The sequence below is a fragment of the Condylura cristata genome, unplaced genomic scaffold, assembly GCF_000260355.1.
Source record: "Condylura cristata isolate star-nosed mole 26May11 unplaced genomic scaffold, ConCri1.0 scaffold00002, whole genome shotgun sequence".
NCBI classification, from domain to species: Eukaryota; Metazoa; Chordata; class Mammalia; order Eulipotyphla; family Talpidae; genus Condylura; species Condylura cristata.
In genome coordinates, this window is record NW_004567103.1 from 74,072,749 (window position 1) to 74,095,683 (window position 22,935).

Consider the following 22,935-nt stretch of genomic DNA (forward strand, 5'->3'; position numbering starts at 1 on the left):
TTTCCTATTTAGATTCCAAGCATATCTTTCTCTAGTCTTACTGCTCTGTCTAGGACTTTCAGTGTTATGTTGAAGAGTAGTGGTGAGAGTAGACATCCTTGTCTTGTTCTTGATATTAAATGAAAGGCCTTCAGCTTTTTGCCATTGAGAATAATACTGACTGTGGGTTTGTCCTATGTGGCTTTTACCATGCATTAGGCTGGGAAGTGGCGGTGGGGTGGGGGGGGGAGACGGGAGGGACCATGGTGACTGTGTACAGGTGAATTGGTGATGGAAAGTCTATAGGGATTCCACCTGAAAAAAAAAGTCAAGCATTGTTAAACAATGAACAATGATAAAATACTGGTTTTAAATATCTTTATTTAAAATATAAAGTAATTTTTTTAAAAAAAATCCTGATCTCTGAAGCTAGTGTGGCTGAATTATCTGTGGGAGCATGGACCAGTGACTAAAACTTTTTGACTCCAATTTTTTCATTTGTCAAATAAGCACATTATTACCTACCTGATAACTAATAAGGAAGAGTTAGCTGAATAATACATGAAAAAAATCATTTTAAAAGTGTCCTGCTCTAGGGCTACAGCAGGTGGTTGCTGCTTCTATTAGCATCACCATTATCAAGGACTTTTTCTTGCCATTTTAAATACTTTATTCTATAATTTGTTTTGAAACAACTTTCAACATTTATTTTTCTAGAAAATTGCCTTATCTAGAATTTCTAATTACCACATTCAAGTTGCTTATGTTACTCTCATAGTTTTTAAAATCTTTAATCCATCTGTACTCAGGTGCCCTGTTTTATTTGTTTTATTTATTTACATTCTTGCTTCTCACCTCTTAAGCTAGCTTGCCAAGTTTGTCTTATTCATCTTTTGTTGAAAAACCTGCATGTGATTTTGTAGGTCAAGTCTGTCAGTTTGCTTTCCGGTTCATTAAGCTCTCATCTTCAATAGTGCTTTCTGTTTTGTTCGTCCTCAGTTTTTGGGGGCGGTTAAGTGAGCTTTATGTTTGTTTAATTTTTCCTTTTTAGTTTTTGCTGTTGACACTTTCATTTTTTTCGTTTCCTGTTTCCAAACTACAAGAGAGACAGAACAGTCACTTATGTAAGGAGCTGGCAAAGTTCATTTGCTCTGAGGTGTGTTTTGTGTAACAATTTCCCAAACTGTTACATTAGGGGCTTTGCAGCTCTTGGATTCTGGCCTCACCTACACTCTCCCCTATAAGGACTTCAGACAGTGCCCAGGATGTCAGAAACACTGGAGATTCTTGAGTCAATGAACTGCCTGTGAGTGCTCTTAGGTAGCATCTCTCTCATGGAACAGGCAGGGGTATAAATGTCCAACACATTATTGGGGCACAGTGGTGGCATTCCCCGACCTCTGCCAGTTCTTCTGAGGCTGGACAACAAATTATTATCAGATATATTAATTGGAGAAAAAGACCAAGTTTGATAATGTATGTGTGGAGGTTTAATATGACACTAAATTCTAAAGTAAGCATACCAACCACTGTGTTTATAGTGTTCTCAGCAAAGTCAGCTAAGAGAGGAGAGGGTTTCATGTGACAGCAGTGGTGGGGGTGGGGATAACCTCATATGAAAAGACCCTGTCTCTAGATGTTTGCCCTGCCTTAAAATAAGTTTTTCTTATAAAGAGGTTGTTTCTGGAGGTGTCCTAATTTAAATCATTAGAACAGTTTCTCCCAAGGCTCAAGGGGCACCATTGACCTTAGTTCCACCTACTAAAGTGACAGGTACTAGAAAGGCCTACCATGGATGTCTAGAAAAAGCTGTCTGAATCTTTTTGAGGAATACAATTCTGTACCAAAGCAACTTCAGATTTGAGTCAACATGCTAGGCTGCAGTCTCTCTGTAGTTACTCAAAAATCTAGGTTTTGTTGTGAAGGAATTTTGGAGGTGTGATTAACACTATAATCAGTTGACTTCTCCGTAAAGGAGATTATCCTTGAGAATGCGGTGGGCTTGATTCCTTCAGTGAAAAGGCTTTAAGAATGATCTGAGACTTCCCTGACGAAGAAGGAATTATGTCTGTGGACAGACAGGGTACAGCTCCTGCAGTGAGTCCCAGCCTTTCCTTCAGTGATTTTGGCTTAATGGTTCTAGGGTTTGCCTGGTCACTCCCACTATCACAAAACTGATGGTTTTGTTATCCATAAAATTAGATATTTTTCTTGCTCTTGTGTTGAGCAAATATTGAAAAAATTATTTGTGTTTATCACAGCTTTAAATTACTGTACTTATAAGGTTTTTTATTTGCAGTTAGATTTTGCTATTAATAGCAAAATTATATCACTAAAGCACCATTTTTATACCTTATTAAGTATATGTAATTGTAATTGGTTTATTTTTAAGTCTTATCTATTTTCTCTTATGAACCTAAAGCCATTTTCTCTGCTCTCAGCTAGTCAACTGCTCTGGGCAGTAGGGAAATTCCCCAAGCCCTCTTTGCAATGCAGTTGCCAGGCCTTCAGCTGAACCTGGCTTGCGCAATGCAGAGAGAGACCTTTTGTTTTGTTCTCTGCAGCAAATATATTTTCTCCCTGCTAGGGAATAGCAGCAGACATACTGGGAAGTGTGTGTGTGTGGGGGGGGGGTGAGGGGTGGGTAGGGGGGGGAGGGGGGGTATCTAGGCCTCTTAAGGACTTTTGGTCAATGATTCCTCTTGCATTTAGTATCACATCTTCTCTCCCTCCCTCCCTCCCTCCCAGAGTCTGGGGGTATTCCTTCCTGAGTCTTTTCTGAGTTCTGACATCTTCTCCACCTCCCTCTTTACTGTAGGATTTTGCAACTGCCCCCACCATGGAGGCTGCTACCTCCTTCCATCTATTTCCCCTGCTTATACAAACCCCTTTCTTGTTTGCTTTGGCTTGGGGGCTCAGCTTTCTTAAAAAAAAAAAAAGTATTTTGTCATTTAGTGTGCTTTCAAAAGCTGACTGTGTATATTTATCCCACCGTGTTTAAATTGGAATCCCTTCTGATTTTAAGACATTGTCAGATACATGAAGCAAAGAGTTTAATCTTGGGTGGGTAGTAGTAAATATATCTCTTTATATTACGACTATTAATTGAGAGGCTTTCTAGTTGGATACCAGTTTGTTGCTGTGATGTTCATTCCCATTCCATTTAAGGGACTTTAAAGCAGGTGAAAGGGCTCCCATTCTCTGCAGTAAGTGCTAATCAAGGGCTGAGTTTCCTCTGCCATTAGAATTTAGTGTACGGAATGTTGGCTCCAAGTTTTAGGAAATCCTAGAGGTCCCCTTAATGCCCACTGGTCACTAAGGGAGGAAAGTATGTGAGCCCAGACAGGAAGCTTGTGTCAGATTCCAGGCCTTGTTCAGGAGTCAGCATTCTTGTCCTTCAGTGAGTCTTGCCTTCTGATCTTGCATCAAAAAATGGCAGCTGGATGGGTGCCTCGTTTAATAGAAGCCGGGCTACCGCTGGGAGGGACCATCAACCCTTCAGAGTGCCCTCTGTGTCCCCCAGGCAGTCCTACAGCCTCAGCTGACGCTGCCTTCCCACTTCTGCAGCATCCTGTGATCCTGCGAGCCTCAGCTTTGTGCTGCCGGTCCATGGCACCAGACTGCTGCTGCTGCCACATGACTTTGCAGGTTATCAATAGCCAGGTCAGCCAGTCTAGTCAGGAGCTGCCAGGAACCAGGGTTCCGTGGTCTCTAAGTTCCACAGTGTCCACTGGTTGCAGAGCCTTGTGCCTAATTGTCTAAACACCAACACTTGACCCTCCTGACAACACAATGTTCTGATGCTAATTTAAAAATCGAGAAGTCATTTATGTGAACCCATGGCAATTCATCGATGTAATTTAATAACCAGGGGAAATTGAGGCCCTGTGCCCAGTGTAATTTCCTTCACATCTGCCAGTCTTTCTCATCTACTGGTGGATGACGAAAAGAAACGAGGACGAAAGTGTCTTTTAATTTCACCTGGGGCCATAAATCGATATACATTTATTATTCAGTGAGCACTAGCAGTTCCCTGGGTAATTCTATAACACGTGTAGTTTCAGAATGGTTTGAAATTTGTCCTCATTAGGAAAGCAAAGGACGCCTTTTTTTTGCAGGCATAAGCAAGTGATCCTTTCTCTTCCCCCACATGCTGTCACACATCTGATGAAAAGGGAAAGCGTTGGCCTTTGGGGGAATGGGCAGGATGAATTTTCAGACATGGCCTCTGCTCGTATCAGTGGCCACAGTTCACTGTGACCTGAATTGCAACTACTGGTGTCACCTATGATAAAGAAGAGGCTAAAAGTAGAAGGTGACAAGTGGCACTGCAGGAAAAAAAAATCATTGCTACAAAAGGTTTTCCTGTGAGCAATGCCTTGAATAAAAATGCTTTGAAAGGAAGCTATATGGAAAAAATGGGGTGATGGCAAGGAGGACAGACAAACACAGTGTCACAATGTTTGAAACTGCTGTTGGGTATGCTGAGCCAGAAACAAGGATCATCCATTTTATGTGATGATGCAAACAGTCAGAAGAGGAATTTGATTAAGAGGTGTGAATTCACACCTCCACCTCTTTTTTGGTATATGGGACATTGATGGGAACAATGGGGAGTCCTTTAGCCACTATAACAAAATATTGCAGACTAGTTGTTCCTCGCAATTTTAGAGATTGGCAAGTTTGGGATTTGGTGACTGGTGAAAGTACTCTTCCTGGCTTGTAGGTGGTCACATTCTTGCTGTGTCCTTATGGACACAGCAAAGGAGTTTTTCCTCACTGTCTTTACTTGCAAGGGCACTAATCCTACCACAAGAGCTGCGCCCTCAAGAACTAATCACATCTTAAGTCCCTTGTTATGTTAGGATGTTAGGACTTCGCTATATGAAGGAGGAGGGGTGAACACAAACATGCAGTCCATAGCAAGTGAAGGAGTTGGAGAATTGGATTGGGATTGGGACACCTAAACAACCAAGATCTTGGTCAGTGAGCAAGTGGACTGTTCTGCTTAGACTGCAGGTGGAGCACTGGTTCTAGCTGCTTCTTTAGTGGAGCTAAGTTCACCTTATTTTGACCTGAAGGTATAGTTGCCATGATAGCCCATGGTGTCTATTCGAATATTCAACCCTAACAGTTTTTTTTATTTCTTCACCTGTTCCATGTATTCTATGTATCAACAACTGCCCACTTCATTGGGAACCTAAATTTAGAAGCCCTCCCCCCCTTATCAGAATGCATTTAGATAGAATTATCAAAAGCCTTTCATGGTGGTGGCTGGGGGACCACTGTGAAACTAATAACTAGAATAAGGCTCAGCAGCAGCACAGAACACTATCCTGATATCTGTAACAGTACAGATGAGTCCACACAGTCTGTTGATGAAAGAAGTCAGACAGAACTACACATACTATGTAAGTGCCTTTATATAAAAGTAAGAATAGATGGAATTAATCTGTGGTTATGTTACAGGGCAAGGAGAGAGGGGCACCAATGAACCCCCAAACCTGCCTGCTCTAAGTGGGTTCTACCATCTGCTGCATCAAGACAAAACATATAAAACTTTAGTAAAAAAGGGACTTTAATACAGTGCATATTCTGTATTGACAGAAGACAAGAATGTAATGTCTAAATCAAACTCCTGCAGTTACCCATTCCCTCGTGGGCAAAAGTCCATCCAAAAAGGATATGGCCCAAAGCAAGGCCTGAAAGCCTGCCACAAAACTAAAGCACCTTCCGGCTGGGACCCAGGGAAAAGGGTCAGAAATGGCCAGACAAATCTGGAAGGAAAAGAAAAATCAAAATCAATATAAACACTGCCATAGTCACCTCCCTACAGGTATCTCACCCACATCTGCCTTAACCAATCCAGGGCCAGGAAACAAGCCCGGTTTCTTCATCATATGCTTGCTGCTCCATGTGGCTTCCTCAGGTCTCCTTCTGGCTCTCCATCCTGCTTCCTTCTTTTCTTCTCCTCTGATTCCTTGTCTTCTCTCCTTTTTCTCTGCTCAGCTCCACCCTCCTTCTGGGTGGAGCAGGGAACCTGGAACTTCCCCTTTTCCTAGGGACCACCCTATTACAGTTCTAGAGAGAAAGTGGTTACATGGGTGGAGAAAAGGACATGAAGGAAACTTCAGGGTAATGGTGATGTTCTCTGTTTTGTTTTGGGATGATTAAGTGTAATGGTTGTTATCATTGACAGAATTTACCAAATTAAATGTGTAAAATCTGTAAATTATATCTCAATTAAAATGTATGTAATTAAAAATACAGGTCTGCCAGGTGCCTTTTGGAGAGGTGGTGTTAGTCAATTGGGATGATTTTTAGCTCTGTGACTGCTCAACCAAGATCTCATCTCAACTCAGTCTCTCTGTGACTGGAGCAGAGAAAGAGGGAAGAATGTGGAGGTGGAAGAGCCAGCTCCATTCACTTGGTTTGCTTTGCTTTTTGGCCCTTTGGCAGGTCATCATCTCTATCTACTCCTTTAATTGGCCAGAGCACTTTCTAGCCATTCAGTGGTTTGTCCCAACCTCAGGAAATGACCAACTTAACCAGCAATACTTTCAGTGATGACGGAAATGTCATACTCTCCAGTATGACAACTGATAGCCCTGTGTAGCTCTTGAACACTTGAAGTGTGGCTGGTCGAAGAGGAACTGAGTTTTTATTTTCATTAAGTTTAAACTTAGTCACACAAATGTTTGAATGTGAAAAGTTCTATTAAAAAAAGAAAAGATCAGGAGACAGGGAGGGATTATAGTCAAAGACTATCTCATTGAAAAGGTAATTTTGGAGAGATAAGATAGAGATGAGGGACTACAGGGGAACAGAATGTGCAAAGGTTCTGAGGTAGGAGTATGGTTATCATGCTTAGTGGCTAGGGCAACTGGAGCAGAGAGAGAGTGAAGAATGGTGAATGTGAGTGTGGAAGGGTCAGTGCCATTCAGTTTGTTCAGTTTGCTTTGTAGAGAGGAGCTAAAAATACCATGTTGTTCCTTTACACTAGGTCATGGGGTCTTTCATCTGTCATTCTACTAGATTGGGGGGTGAGGGGAAGTAATCAGTGCAGGTGCACTGAATCCTCCTGAAGAATAGCCGAACAAGGCCCAGGCTTGGCCGACCAAGGCCTACCGAGTGAGTGTGTAATAACCAATATTACACAGCTGCTCAAGGATCTTCCCCTAGATTAGGTTTTGTCAGCTCTGCCGTAACAGAACTGGGGTACAAGCCAGAGGTGCAGGGGCAGTGAGAGGCTTCACCAGAGACAGAGTGGGGAGCAGAACAGGCAGAGGGACGAAGTACACTGCTGAGGGGAGCAGTGGGAGGGTTAGGAGAGGTCTGCCGCACCATGTGGATCACCTCTGGGGCCAGGGATCAAACTTGCACTGAAGCAGCTGCAGCTAGCTAACCCATTGTGCCACCAGAGAGGACCCCTAATTGCTGTTGAATCCTAAAATTAACCCAGTAGTTTTCATCAGCTTCCAGCTTGGACTTAGAGAATTAGAATGGGTAGATGGTGTCAGGCTGCCAAGGGAAAGGAAGCTGGTTGGGATCAATGAACTTTGCCACTGTCTCTCTACTGTCTCCCCTTACCACAGTTTCCCCACCTGCAGCAGGGATCAAGTGGACTTTGGGCTTTTTCCCAGTTCTCATGCTCTATGATTTTAATAACATTGTTCATACACTAGGTAGGTAAGCTCTATAGAATTGGAGGGCTGGTGGTAGTTTTGGGAGGGGGTGAGGGGTTCCAAAGGGCATGTCTTCATGACTTGATCTCTAATCTTGACATAGACCAGAGGTTGGAGTAGAAAGACTATTGTACCCTGGGAGTGTTGTGTTCTTAAGATTCTTCTGTGACTTGTTCCATTACATTAAGGGGCCAGTGAGGCTGGAAAATTAGAGACGATGTTACTAGCTCTTAGAAAACACACCTTTCTCAGATGAACTGGCTTGGCATCTGTCACATTTGGTCTAGAAGGTAGGCATTGTGTTGAGAGCAAGCTAAGGTGATTCTTCTAAGTTGTCTTGAAGTTTGGGCTGGAGACTATGGACCTAAGTAGGGCCCAAGATGCTCAGTTACCCCAGTGATGGGCATGAGGCAGGCAGCCAAGGCTTACACACCCCACAGTGTTGGCAGACAGGAAGACATTCAGAGCAGGCTTATGTCTGGGATCTTGGCATGAGAGTGTGGCATGAGGGCCTGCCTACCCAGGACAGCCTTGCCTTCGCACTGTCCTGCTTTCCTCCTAAAGTTTAGGGAAACAGGTGGTAGTGAAGAAGAGCCCTTGGAGTGCTACTTGCTCTCAGTCCACGGTATCCAGTTTGATGACTAGAAACCTATTCATCTTAGCCCTCTCCTCTCCACCTCCACCCCAGGAATGCCTCTACTGACATGGGTTATGAACCCTGAGCATCTGATTTTCTTTGCAGGTCAAATGTTTCTGCATCTTTCATAAAACTGCTGGCAGAAGGCTTTATTGTGATTTTGGCATCCTTTCTCCGCAGTGCAATGGGTCAGATCACATTCTTTATTACAATAGGGCTGGATGCTGAGGGGCATGAGAGGATCACTCCTTCAGTAAACTGCTAGAGAGAGAGAGACAGTAAGGGAAACCAATATGAGGTTGTATCACAGGACCTATGAGAACATGGTCCAGTGAGGGCTTAGAGCAGAAGCGGCCAGTTAATAAGGGAGGAAGTCTGTACAAAGGAGTGCTTACCCACTAGATAGTGGAAATATATCAGTAGAAAATTCATGAGAATGTCTGTCCATCTGAGTCCATTTATAATGACTGCACTTTGAATTCAGTTCTCTACCTCACATAATTCTGGACATCATATACATTTTGACAATATAAGTAAGTTGAGTTATGTAAATTTTAGTAATTGTATCCTAAGGATTTCTGAGGTAAATTGCTTTTGAGAGCTAATGTACATGTAATAAAATCCACTGCTTCTGTAGTATATAATTTGGTGGGTTTGATAGCTGTCTAGTCAGTCACAGGACTACTACCACAATGAAGATATAGAATCTTCCTTCACCCCACAAATTTTAAAATACATTTGCAGTCATTAATTACTTTCCCCAACCCCTTAACTGCTTTATGTTAGCATGTTCTCCATAATGTCATACAAATGAAATCATAAAGGATTTTGTCTAACTTGTGTCTACCTTCTTTCACTTAGCATAATGCTTTTGAAATGCAGTCATTTTCTTGTAGCACTAAGTGCCCAATGACACCTAAATGCCCAATGACAAATGAGGAGATTTAGAAGATGTAGTATATATACACAATGGACTAATACTCGGCAATAAAAAATGACGAGCTCTTACATTTGCCACAACATGGATTATGCTAACTAAAATAACTCAGAAGAGGAAAGACAAGTAGTGAATGATTTCAGTCACATGTGGGATATACAGAAACAAAGGAGTAGACAATGCCAAGCCAAAAGAGATCCTAGGAATTTGACTACAGAATTGAGGCTACCAGAAGAGGAGGGTGGAGAGTGAGGAGCAAAGAGTAGAAGACACCCAGTATACTGGTGGTATGGTGGTGGAGAACTAGGGGTATCTTGATAGTAGGTGTAATGTTGTCAGACATCTGAAGAGGTATGAGGCTGTACCTCTGAATCATATACAGTGTTGTGAACCAGTGTTACAGCAATAACATAAAAAAAGACAATTTAAAAATAGTAATAAAAATGAATCAATACTAGTTAGTCAAGAATCATCAACAATTAACAGAATAATTTGGTGACCATTATTCATCTGTATATAGCACAACTGCTTTATAGGAAAAAGATCCAAATTCTAACTTAATTCCTTTGTAAATTAGTCACTTAAAATTTACCATAAATGGGCCCTCCCTGGTGGCGCAGCGGGTTAAAGCACTGCACTAAGAAACTAAAGCCACTTCCGCATGAGTTCAATTCCCGCCTGCCCGGGAGGCGACCACATGGTGAGGCAGACCTCTCCTGACCCACCCGCTGCTCCCCTCAGCAGTGTACTTCGTCAATCTGCCTGTTCTGCTTCCTGCTCTGTCTCTGGTGAATCCTCTCACCCTCCGCATCTCTGGCCTGTACCCCAGTTCTGTACAAATAAATAAATAAATCTTTAAAAATAATAAAAATAAAATAAAAAAAATTTACCATAAATGACTTACCAATATATCTTTATATGTGTTCATTTAAGCATACCTATACAAATAAATATGTAAGAGATATTAATTTAAAAACTTTAACATGGTTTTAAATTATAATTGGTTTAGCAATAGAGTAACTACAGTAATATCATAGTAAATTCATTATCTGTATAAACTGTCACCTTAATTAAAAAGAAAATCATATGCATTATTTACAGTATATCGACTTATATTTCAAAATTTTCTGATGTAGTATAATCAATTATATTTCCATATTTAGCCAGTGTTGCCAACTTCAGATTAGAGAATAGAGAATTCAAAACAAAACAGAATAATCCAGCTATGTTCTTGTTGAATGTTTCAAGAGTTTATTTTTCACTGCTGAACAGTTCCACACTGTGCTATACTGCAGTTTGCTTATCTGTTTACAAGTTGTTGGTCATTGAAGTTGCTTCCATTTTGGGGACTACTATAAAAATAGCACCTGAGAACATTCATATGCAGATTTTTATGCGAAAATGTAGTTTTTATTTCTCTTACATAAATACTATTGACTAGAATTGCTGGCTCCAATTGGTGAATATTTTTGACTTTTATAAGGAATAGCCAATCTATTTTGAAAGGTGGCTGTATTATTTTACATTTCATATAAATGTTCATGTTCCTGTCCATGAATGTTCCCATTGCTTGGCATCCTCACTACACTTGGTATTAACTTTTTAATCATATTGATTTTAAGGGATCTGTCATAATATCTTTACATTTCCCTCTTAATTAAAATGTAATGGATATTATGTACTAATCAGTTGGTCTTACATCTTTTGTAAAATATTTGTTCAAGTTTCATGCTCATTTTTTTTCTTAGTTGAGTCATCTGTTTCTTAAATCAGTTGTAGAATTCCCTAATTATTCTAGATGCAAGTCCCTTAACAAACTTGCTTTGCAATTCTCCTTCCCCAACACTCTGACTTTCTTTTATATTCTTATAGTGTCTATCCTGAAGCAAAACATTTTAATAATGCATCTGATTAAGTGATATATGATACCTCTGTAGTTTTGGTTGTCATTGTTTTAGGAGACAGTTTGAGTATCATTCATATGTTTAAAGTTCACTTTAATTTAGTTGTTCTTTACCTGTTTTCTATTAGTATTTTCTTATGGGTTTTTAGGAGTTCTTTGCATATTAAGGTAATAACTCTTTACAATATTTTTCTAATTTGCATTTTTACACAACCCACTCCCTGCACATGTTTTAATTTCTATGTAGTGAACTGTATCATTCTTTTAAGGCTTTGAGATGGGTATGAAAGGCCTCCACCATATGAACACTGAGTAATTTATGTCCCACTTACTTTCCTACACAGTTAAGTATTCACTAAACATCCTTAACAGTCTTGAAAACTGCAACTTGTAGTGAAACTATGTATGATCAAAGCAGTTCTTTGAATAACATGTTTGATGCTAGTTGGGCCGTTTCTTTCTTGTCAACGTTGTAATGAAAAGACATTGAATTAAAGGAAATTATTTGGGACCTGTTGTTACATTTATCCTTGGCTTTCTAGTAAGTGGCCGGTTTCTGTGAGACTTTCTGCCCTGACCTACCCATTCAGTGGTGATTCAACTGTGAGAAATCATCAGGTCCCAGTGCTGTTAACAGTGGAGACTGAATACCTGCCAAGGTGATATCTCTGTTTTTAGAGTCCACAGTTCAGTAGCATGAGAGAAAATGACAAGAGTATAGATGAGGCCTCTGTTACAGTTTACATTTCGGAACAAATCCAGGTTCTGCCACTAGCTGAGTGGCACTGGGCAAGTCATGTAGCTTCTGTGCATGTATTTCTTCATCTGTCAGGTGTCTGCTTGACTTGGATATGAGAATGAAGTGAGACATCACAGGTATGGCTGCACTTTGAAGGAAGCCAATGGTGGCACATTGCAATTTTTCTTCATTAGCCATGTCTGCTCTGGCTTCCTGCCTGACTCTCAGTAAGATATCCTGTTAGAAAGTGCTTCATTTATTAAACTGTCTTAGTCAGTTTGGGCTGCCATAACAAAATGCCATAGAGTGGGTGGGTGGCATGTAAACAGGAATTTCTCACAGGAACTGGAACTCCCAGATTAGCATGAAGCAGGGTGGTGAGAATCTCTCTTTGGATTGCCTATGAGCATCTTCTCACGTGACCCCATCTGTACCTTACCTGTCTTTCCTCAGTCACTGTCTGGCAGGTGGAGAGAGAGAGATCTTTTTCCCTTCTTATAAAGATACATATCCCATCATGAGGGCCCTATCCTCGTGCCCTAATCTAAGCCTGTTTACCTCGTAAGGCTCCATCTCCAGATACTACACTGAGGGTTGAAGCTTCAAAACACACATTCTAGAGGACACAAGCATTCAGTCCCTTGCGGACTCTGATATCTGCAGAAGCCTGATGGTGACCGTATCTCAGTTGCACACTCATGTGGTGGCTGTGTGGGGAGAGCACAGCAGGTGGGCTCTGGGTCACAGAGGATGTCACAGGACTTCAAAAGAGGTACGATAGCACTATAGGGCCTCTGTGTTCATTTGAGAGTTTTTTCTTTTTTTCAAAGACCAATCAATTCAATAACTGTGTGGAAAGTCTTGTAGGTTTGTGTGAGGCTTCAAGGTGGCCACAATCTCTGGTCTATCAGACTTTGGGAAGGCAGCTGATCCTGAGAGCTCAGGGTGGTTGGTAGAAAAAAAAATCCATGGACAGGAAACCTGTGTGGCATACTGGCTTCTCCACATTCCGATGTGGCATTTACTGTGTGCCATGTGCTGTTTAAGCTCCTTGAAATACTCTTACGAAGTGGTATGTCAGGACAAGCAGAGAAATGGGATTACTCTACAAGGTACAGAATAGGGGGTTGGTGCGGCCAAGGAAGAAGCTGCTTTCAGGCTGCTGCCCCAGAGTCTGGGATTGGGCCTGAAGCCAGCAGGGAGGCCTGGCAGAAACAATACCTGGGCATAGAGTTGATAATCTGTGGTGACTGGAATTTGCAGCTGACCTTCACTGTCTCAGCCTCAGTGACACAGGTGACCTGTGGAAGTAGGTAGTGCCTTTGGCCATGTCCTCACGCCTGGCTGAGGACTCAGACAGCTGGAGGAGCTGTGGTGGGGCTGTTGACCTGCCTTCACTGGGTAGAGTGGACACGCAGCTCACATGTGGGGGCAGCTGCCCTGTGCCTGCAGGACAAGTGGCTGCCACTTCACCTCCACCTTGCAGATCTCACAGAGTCTTGGTGGCCCACTGAAGGAAGGAAATGCCACAGATATTTCCTGCTGAGATCTGTGGACATGGCACACAACAAACAGTAGTGGTGGGTGTGCTCTTTTTTCTATTTTACTTGTGTGGAAATGAAAAAAGAGAGTGAGGAATCTTGTCCTGTCACATAGCTATGACATGAGGCTTCTGCTTCAGTGCTTTATTAGTATTATTGATACAACATTCCCACTTTATTACATTGATACCCTCATCCCCTGCTCCTTCCAGATGTGGACCTCAGAGACAGCCATGTCAGGGAGTGTGTCTAAGATGACACATCTACGGAAAAGGGACAAGTCCCAAGTACGCCTTCACCCTTGATACACTCTGCATCCCTGTCATTGCTGCTTATATTTCCTTACATTTCACCATGTATTCTTATTTCTAGGTAACAAACCCCACATGTTTCCTCTATAGCAATGTAGGAGTGCTGTGCTTCAGCTTCTGATAGCCATTGTTTCCTTTGATTGCAAACCGGGGCTGTAGCTGTAACCCTGCTCTCTTTGGAAGAGAGGTCTGAGAGCCCAGAGCGTGGCACTGTTTCTCAGTCAGTGGTGGAGACTGGATTTGAGCAAAGGTCTGCTGGTGCATCTCTTTGCCAGCCAATCCCCAGGTCAGCAGTAACCAGGATTAGCAGGCTACTTCTAATTTTGCATTTGGGAATTGGGAGCAGCTCAACCCCCAACTTCCTGGGATCTATTTTGGATCAACACAAACTTTTCCAACTCTGGAAATTTAGGGATAGGCTACTACAGAGACTGAGTGATGTAAAACAGGCTTTAAGCATGGGGTGAGTAATATGAGAATTCATTCTCTAAATTTGGGGTTAATGGGCTGCTGTAGTCTCCCATTTCACACTTTTTGAATCTCATCACCACCTGAGTATAAGTTGATGTGATTGTTGTCTCATGTTTGCATTTTGTTATTGAGTGACACCTCCCCAAATTAGGCTGAATCCCTCCCTAAAACGGACTTGGATTTGGGGTCCTCCCTGCTAATTTCTTGCAGGGACTGGGGATCTGTCAAGAAGACAGGCTTGGCATAGTCCTTACTGATAATTTGGGGAACTGGAACTTTAGTGAGGGTGATTATTTTTGAAAGTTTTAAAATTTGATATAGAAGAGCTATAAAAACAGTAGAGTTTCTGTATACTTTTCCTCCAGCTTACCTTAATATTAATATTTTACATAGACTACAGGGTGCTTTTACCAAAATGAGATGGTGACAATACTGTTGACAAAACTCTCAGATCTGTTCTGACTCCCTAGTGTCCTTCCTCCTCCAGGGCCTTTTTCCATGGATCACTTTGGACACTGTGGCATTTAGTCTTCAAATCTCCTTGGTTCCCAATCTGGATTGTACTTTGTCTCATGACATTGGCATATGTGAAAAACAGTATTTCTGTATTTGGTGCAAATGTTTGATGACTGTTCACTATTCAGCTGAGGTTAGGGCTGTATTGTGAACACCGCTGAGATGATCTCTCGTTATATCAGGAGACATGTGATCTCAGTGTTACTTAGTAGTGGTCATGAATCTTGGTCACTACGCTAAAGTGACATCCACTGGGCTTCTCCACTGCAAAGTTGCTATTTCTCCCTCTCTATACCCGAGGTCGAAGTCACAAAGTCCAGCCCACATTAGGTGTTGGAGAGGATCTGAGCTCAGCCTCATGGATGGAGTTAAAACTACCACAACCATTGATCAGTATTGGTGGGTAGATGCTTTCATGTCATGCAGGTCTTTCCATTGAAATGATTTTTGAATGAACTAATTTTTTGTTCAGATTTGAACCCATAAAAATAGGCTTTTTTCTCTTTCCAGTTTTCTGTTACTAGGTTGGGGAATTTAAATAATAAAATGCTTAAGGAGTTCTATTTCCTTGCACATATATGCTGCTTTATTAGATGACTGATGACAATTGTATCAGAAATTCTCGAGACTGTGTCTCCTGGGAGTGACACAAGGAGCTTGAAGCAGGAGTTTGAGCTGCCCTGTTGTCATGAGGTGGTGGTGCTCATTTTTGCATGTTTGCATGTGATTCGTTTGCTTGCAGAGGTAACAACTTAAAGGGAGTGTTAAGATAACGTCAGTAGTAGGTTATATTTTTAGATGCCTTTCCCCACCTTGAAGTCTATATTTGAACTTCCAGTTGCTTTGTGTGAAAGAGTAAGTATGGTTTATAAGTAGCTCCAGCCACAGATGACCCGGTGGCAAATTTACTTGGTTCTATACTGAAATGTTTTCAGAACAGTGGCCTGAGAATTCCAAAATTATCAGTCAGCTGCTTAGTGAATTGTCTATCACGCAGTCCAGCTAGAGAAGGCATTGCTTTTAGCATTCTGAACAACTGTGCTATTGATCACTGATTACTAACCATTTGGACAGAATAGTGGGAGGGGGATCTCCTACAGGGAGAGAAATGCCAGTGGGCTTCTAAGAAAACATACAGCTGGATCATTTTTCCAGGTCCCAGTGACATAGGAAAATGAGATGTGAAAACAAGCTATGTACTTCCACCTGGTGGCGGCATACTTGATTATTTGTTCTGGAAACAAAGTTGAACTTTAAAGCAAGTGGTGTGCAGATAACCTGCTCTAGCAGGAGGTAAACTGTTGAAATCTGTCACTTTCTCTTGTAGGACGATTTTCTGTTCAGTGTCTCCATTTTAAGTGGGATCCTGTGCAGCATCCTGGCCGTGTTGAAATTTATGCTGGGGAAAGTTTTGACCAGCAGAGCACTCATAACAGATGGTGAGTAAGGCCCCTATGCCTGATCTCAGGGGTCTGCGCGCACTGTAAGGGAAGATGCTGTTTGGGTCTCTTTTAATTGCTTGTCTTGTAGAAAAGCTCAATAATTCAGAATCTGTTCCTCCCCCTGCCCCTCTGCCGTGTAGTGATTCTCAGGGTTCTCATATTAGGGCAGAGGTTTTGTGTCTGGGAACTTAATAAAACCTTCATGAGTTACTCTTACCCTGACCTGCACCCTGGGGTGAGCTGGCCTCTTAATCATGAAGCACAAAGTGCTTACTGGAGTTTTTCTATGCACCACCCCATGTAAAAAGGAAATGTCTTTTCTGCATCCTATAAATATTTCTTTTGTGGCTTCTCCATTCCTGTTTCCCCTCCAGCTTGTGAGGGGAAGTTTAGGTTGCAATGACCAGGGTTTCCCGGGGGAAGTGAGCTTTGTGTCCACTGCTTAAAAGCCATGCCAGGTACAAAGTCCCTGTGTGTCTCTATGAGCCAGGAGGAGCTTCCTGACCTTTGGGATAACAGAAGGAAGTTAGAATAGGAAAAGTGCATTTCGATCTGCAAATTAGTGCTGGCACCTGAACAAGAAATGACAAATGCCACCATTTCCCTATTTTCTTCCTCATCCTTGCTGGTTTAGTTAGTTTCCGGGGTGGGGTGGGTGGCAGGAGTAGACACATGAGTGCCTGGAACCTGGATTAGTGGGTACACAAAGTAGATCAAAAGTTGTTGGATTTCTTTGTGAAGAACTACTTTTGGCCCCCAAACTGGACAGGTTCTCACCTAGGTGACATACATGAACACAGGGGTGCATGGGCTACTGGGAATATCGGGGTGGCTGTCAAGACAGCCCTTCTCTCCCAAACAATGCAGCCTGGGACATGATGCTGACAGCTGGCTGATCTTGTCCTGCTGTGTGTGGAGTGGGGCTTTTGCTGCACGGGGGCAGGTGGGCAGGATGTTTAAGTGCTTTTTCTGCCCTGGGACTGAGCACGGTCTGTTCCTGATTCCTCCTGAGTCTGCACTCATCTTGTGGGAAGGAAAGGGAGATGCCCTGGGAGTCACATGACCCATGCGCATGTATGGACAGACCAGATGTTGGGGACTCTAGGATCTGTCATGCTAGCAGTAGACGACTACCATAGGTAAGATCAGAATTGTTTGTGGTGTCTTTCAGCAACATAGACCCTTGGGCCTCAACCCTAAAGATTGTGATTCTGGGAGTTTGAAGTGTGACTTAGGAAATGATATTTGATAGCAGCATCCCCATCCATGTGATGCACACACTGAGGTTTGGTGCTGCCTGGATGGCCAATCTGAGGGATCCTAGAGTGTTGCACAGGAGGCCCTGTGGTGTCAAGTGCTCCCACAGGTCACTGGGATCAGCTTCTCTTAAAAACTTTCCTCAGTTGCTACTTCCAGTAGGTTCTGCTGTCAATGTATGCCCTTGCAACACAGTCTTTGTTCTTAGGCTATTCACCCGTTAACTATATGAAACCAGAGCTTTTTAAACAGTAAAAGATGAGCTGCTGGGGTTGAGCTCTCTTCTGGCTTGCTCTTCTTTCAAGCAACATGAAAGCCCCTTTGCGTGTAGCAAGTGGCCCAGCTCATCTTCCCAAGCTCCAAGATGAACTCCAAGGTTGCCCTCCTACTTCCTGCGCTAAGTCAGGCTACAGCTGATATTAGTACCTGTGTTTGCTGCTGTTGGGGCAAAGCGCTGCAGTGGCATCAGACCAGGAGTTTCTATGGAGTTCTTGTGTGCCAGGCATGGTGTTTGGTGCTGCCTTTGCTCAGAATCTGGGAAGAAGTTCATTCACCGTGGTTTTGTGTGCTGATGGTTTTAACCTGAATAAGTGTCTCCTTTGACCACTTCGGAGTCTTCCTTAGGGACAGCCAGCTAGGGGGTGATTGTGCTGGTGTGGAAGGCTGCATGAGCACTCACACAGGGTGTTTGGCTGTGGATTTTCCTGCCACTTTCCAGGTTCCTCCTTGTTTCTCTCAGTGACAAAGCTTTACCTGGGCCCTTTAGGCCTGACCAGAGCTGAGGATGTGGCTTCTGCAGACATGTGTTGTGTGCCCCCTTCTCAGGTTCCTTGAGACATGGGGGGTGGGGAAGATAGGCCTAGGTGAGGCACTGCCTCTCTGGACTCTGGCCAAATCCAGGGGTTATCAGTCCCCACATAGGTCCTTAAGTCACAAAGTGCTCTGACTTGCAGAATGTTGGATTTAAAAAAAAAATGTATTCAGTTATCCTCAGTCAAGACACATGCTTGCTGGAATCTTGAGAGTAGACCCAGAAATCAGACCTTTTCCCAGGTCTGTTCCCCTTCCTACCTCCCGGCTTGGTCCCCTTCTCAGAATAATGAGACCTGACGTTACAGATGTAGTCACTTTCTAACTAAGCTTCACTGTTACAGTTCCCCATTTCGTATGGCATTTAGTGACAATCTCTATGATAAGTGTTTCTTCTAGTGAAATGGCTTCTGACTTCATCATTTTTACACACGTCAGCAGTATTTGAACTAAGGAGAAGTGGGTGCATTAAGTGAAAATTGTTTCACAAACAGGTGGAAAGCAGGGAAGAGATCTCTGGCAATGGGTCTGTAGCCACCGGGGAGAGGTGTGTGGGGGCCCTCATGAGTGGACAAAGGCGGATCATGCAGGATTTTTGGGAAAAGCAAGATTTTGGATGGTCTGCTAAATATTTAAATAGACAAGGTAACAAGATTGGTGTTTGCAAAGATGCCTGTGGTGGCTGGCTGGGTGGAGAAGAAGAGGGAAGTAGGTAATGTGGCTTCTAGAGAGTGGGGGGACATGGCAGGGCTCCTAGGTGTGCCCACCCCCCAACCTTGTTAGCTATCAGGGGCCCCTGGGGGATGAGCATGTTGTACAATCCCTTGCTTGGTGGGAGTGTCAGCAAAATATGCTGCACTAATTACAGCCTCCTGCTAATTGTATTGTCTGGGATCCTGGTTTTAACTCATTCATTGATTAACAGAACTAGGGAAGAAGCTGTAATTATCACCTCTGTGTTCTCCCCTCACTTTGGTGGAGGGGAGCTCAGCTTTGACTGATGTTGTTTGCTCTATGAGGGGCTGACAGGAGTGAATGCCCCTGTCAAGTTAGAGCAGGATGGTAGGTGGGATGGGGGTGACAAATGATTTTTTCTCCAGGAAGGGTGTAAATTTGGGGAACTGCTTCAGTGTGGGAGGAGGCAGGTCTTACTTCCAGTGGCTGCTTCCCAAGAACTGGCTCAGGCTGACTCCACCCGGACCTCTGTTTGGATTTGGTCCTTACAGTCGGGAAGCAGATGTTCAGGGGTGGGCTGACTTCCTGAATGTGCTGCACAGTGCAGGAAATCTTACAAAAATCGGTTTTGTTGATTTGAACAGCCGTCAGGACGTTGGATTTGTGTTAAGGCAAAATGGTTGCACAGCAAATTAATAGTACAAGTCCAACTTGACCGTGAAACGGTGCCTGGACTGAGTTTAGGGACCTGGCTTGGGCTCTGAGGCAGCCGCCAGAAACTTCACGGCTTAGACGCTTCGACTGGCAGTTCTCACTCCTTTACAGTTCTTAACTACCAAGCGTCTATAATGATTTTCAAGCACATGAAAAACTTAAAATCAGAATTTTCTGCATAGAATGTACTTAAAGTCTTACCTAAGACTTGACTGGAGGCTCAAATTAGGACACACTCATCCATTGTTTTATGCTCTTAAATAGAGAGCAGCATTTATTTTGTACAACAGCTCTGTGTTTTGAACTGAAAGGATAGCACCCAGCTTGTAGGCCTGGGTCAGTGGTGACCAAACTCCAGAGGTGTGCTACATTGCAGGTGGGCAAGGCTGTAAGCTCAGGCATCTTTATGTGGGATGATCATGCCAAGTTGTCACTGAAGGATGGGTGGGACAGGCATTACTGGTCCTCAAGTCCTTGTTTGTTCCAGCATCCCCGTGCAGGCTGGTAAGCGATAACACTGGTGTGTCAGCTCAGCTTGGTCATAACCCAAGGTGAGAGGAGCTTAGCAGGTGTGAAGTTCCTCCTGGAACAGGTGGAAGCACCAGGGGAATCCATCAACTGTAAACTAGCAAGGGCCTGCTTCCAGGCCTTGCCTGATGAGTTGGTGGAGCGGTGTCTCCCTCTAGTGGCTGACAGGGGAATCTCATGCACATCCAGCATTTCTGAGCTTCCCTTGTACAGTGGGAACCCTACTTGTGCCCATGACAAAGATGGATTCCAGTCTGCCCTGGGGCATTGGCAACCTCCCGTGTCTCTTCTCACCTCAGGTAACTTGAAAAAACTCATAGCCTGTTGATGCTTTGGTGGTCTTTTATTTAAAAGGACTGGTCTGATTCCACCTGTTAGAACAGGATTCAAGGCAGTCAGAGTGAAGACCATCTCTCATACAGGGAAATACGACTTTGAGACGTTTTAAGACAGGTGGGAGATCGTCTTACCCTTTTCACAGTGGACCTATCACCCCCTGCCCACTCCTTTGTGAGGCATTGAGGTAGGTTCCAGGGTGTGCTGAAATCAGATAGGGCTTAGCTACATGAACTGCATAAGGAGTGAAGATGGAGAGTAGTACAAGAGCCCAGGTGCCTACCTCTTGCCTGCAGGGTTAGAGTGGAAGGAAGACATGGAGCATTGGCCTTGGGGCTAGAAGCTAGTTGGGTGCATATGGAGTGAAACTGCAACCACTGTTTATGCTCCCAGGACACCTGGAAAAAGCTGCCAAAGGTGTCCTAGTGAATGATGGAGGAGGTAGGTAAGGTTGGTTTTCAGAGGATATAGCCTCTGGGGGCGAGGAAGATGGCAGTATCTGTATTTCCCAGTTAAATTCCTTGTTATCAGGTGAAATTAAGCTGTAAAGGTTCACCTGCCCAAATCCCTTGTGGTGCATGGCAGTCTCCACAATTCTAGCTGCAGTCTTTGGGAGCACTGGTAAGGTCATATTCCATGCCTGCCTTTTCCTCTGTTGTTAAGTGTCAGCCTTGCTCAAAGGAAGACAAAATCATTATCCTTATGTCTGTAGAAAGAAAAATGGTGAAATTAGGTTGTGAAGTAAAGAACTATAGAGAAAAATGGAGAAGTGGGGTGGACAGTCAGAGGAGACTCAGGGTGTAGGCTCCAGGTGCTGAGTCAGCAGGCCCTGCAGCAGGAGGGAGGTCCTCAAGGCAGTTCTCACCAGCCAGAGAGCTTGGTTAGTACTCACAATTGGACAGGCTTCCTGTTCACTGCCAGAGACCACCCTGTCCTCTGGCTGCTGTGAGGGGAATGGGTTGGAGGGCACATTGGGGGTGTGGTGAATTGGCTACTGCAGCAGTGCAGCTGATGGGTAGTGGTGAGAATAACATTGGTTAAGGCTAATGCTTGGAGTTCAGAAAAGGTATGGACAGAAGAGGAATTGCCTGGGAAGTGAAGCTAGACCCTCGTTACACTGAGGCAGGTGAGGAACCTGGCTTGCAGCACAATGAGGTCCCCTCAGAGCCACTCCAGGCCTTACCTTCCAACTGAAGTGCCATGAAAGGTAATGGTGTATATTAATGGCAGTTTCATTTTTATAATCATTCTGCAAACATGTAGTCAATTGTAGACCTTCATTTTTCTTCCTGGAAAGTGAAAATTCTCAGATGACATTAAGGAGGCTCTAGAGGGGAGGGATATGGGTTCAGGTCAAAAGCAACCCTACCTCTCTCAGTTGGTCAGTTAATTTAACCTGACTCTGTTTAACTTACTTTTTAGGAAAAAAGGAGGATAATCTGAAGATCCCCACTTGGTACAATGCCTAGCACACATTCAAGAGATTTGAGTCCCCAACTATGTGAACATCTCCTGTGTGCTAGGCTGTCCAGGAACCTGCAGATTAGTTGGAAGGGAGGACAGTCACATGCCGTTGATGAGGAGAGGGGACAGAGACTGTCAGGGGCGATAGCTCTAGTGACACTTGAGTGTACTTGACCGGCTATTCAGGTGTCTGAGGTGGCTGTTATCTCTTTTGAAGCGAGCACAGTCCTTCCCATGAATGTTCTGGAATGGGGAAGCATGCTGGCATTTGGGTACTCTTCTTGGTGGTGAACAAAGCTCACTGGGCACATGTCTTTGCTTCTCTTTCAGGATTTAACTCCCTAGTGGGGGGTGTCATGGGCTTCTCCATTCTTCTGAGTGCAGAGGTGTTCAAGCACAATGCAGCAGTCTGGTATCTGGACGGCAGCATCGGCGTGCTGATTGGCCTCACCATATTTGCCTACGGAGTCAAGTAAGTACCTGTGCTCATCTTTGCCTCCCTGGCAGCCAGAAGTACTACCCAACAATCATATCATGCCTATGAGCTTTTTTTTTTAAAAGATATATTTGTGTGGGGTGGTGAGAGGCTTCACCAGAGACAGAGTGGGGAGCAGCAGGCAGGTCAGGAGAGGTCTGCCGTGACATGTTGGTCACCTCTGGGTTGGGGATTGAACCCAAGTTTCTGTGGCTGCAGAAAGCTCTACTGTGCTTTCTAACCTGTTGCCCTGTGACCCCTTCTGAATTTGGGTGAATCCTGGTAACTGGAAACATTCCCATTAGAGGAGCTATTCTGTGATTTACCCAGGATTTTGACAAGAGCCATAGGCTTTATGTCCTTTTTTACAGTTCCATACCAGTAAGGCATCTTTAGGAAGTGGCCTCCACTTAAAGGGACTTGTCAGTGCGCACAGGTGCCATCAGCTGAGTCCTATCCTGGGCCAGGGAGCTAACTGACATGTTTCAGCAGACTGCCTGTTCTGCTCCCCACTG

At 43.7% G+C, this 22,935-nt stretch overlaps 1 protein-coding gene across 1 annotated transcript in view; it reads left to right on the forward strand.

Moving 5' to 3' along the window:
* Nucleotides 1-22,935, forward strand: part of TMEM163 (transmembrane protein 163) — a 196,452-nt gene that overhangs the window by 172,136 nt on the left and 1,381 nt on the right. The window contains exons 6-7 of the mRNA XM_004674701.2: nucleotides 16,047-16,158; nucleotides 22,276-22,417. Coding sequence (XP_004674758.1) covers nucleotides 16,047-16,158; nucleotides 22,276-22,417 — 254 coding nt within the window. The remainder of the gene's footprint in view (nucleotides 1-16,046; nucleotides 16,159-22,275; nucleotides 22,418-22,935) is intronic.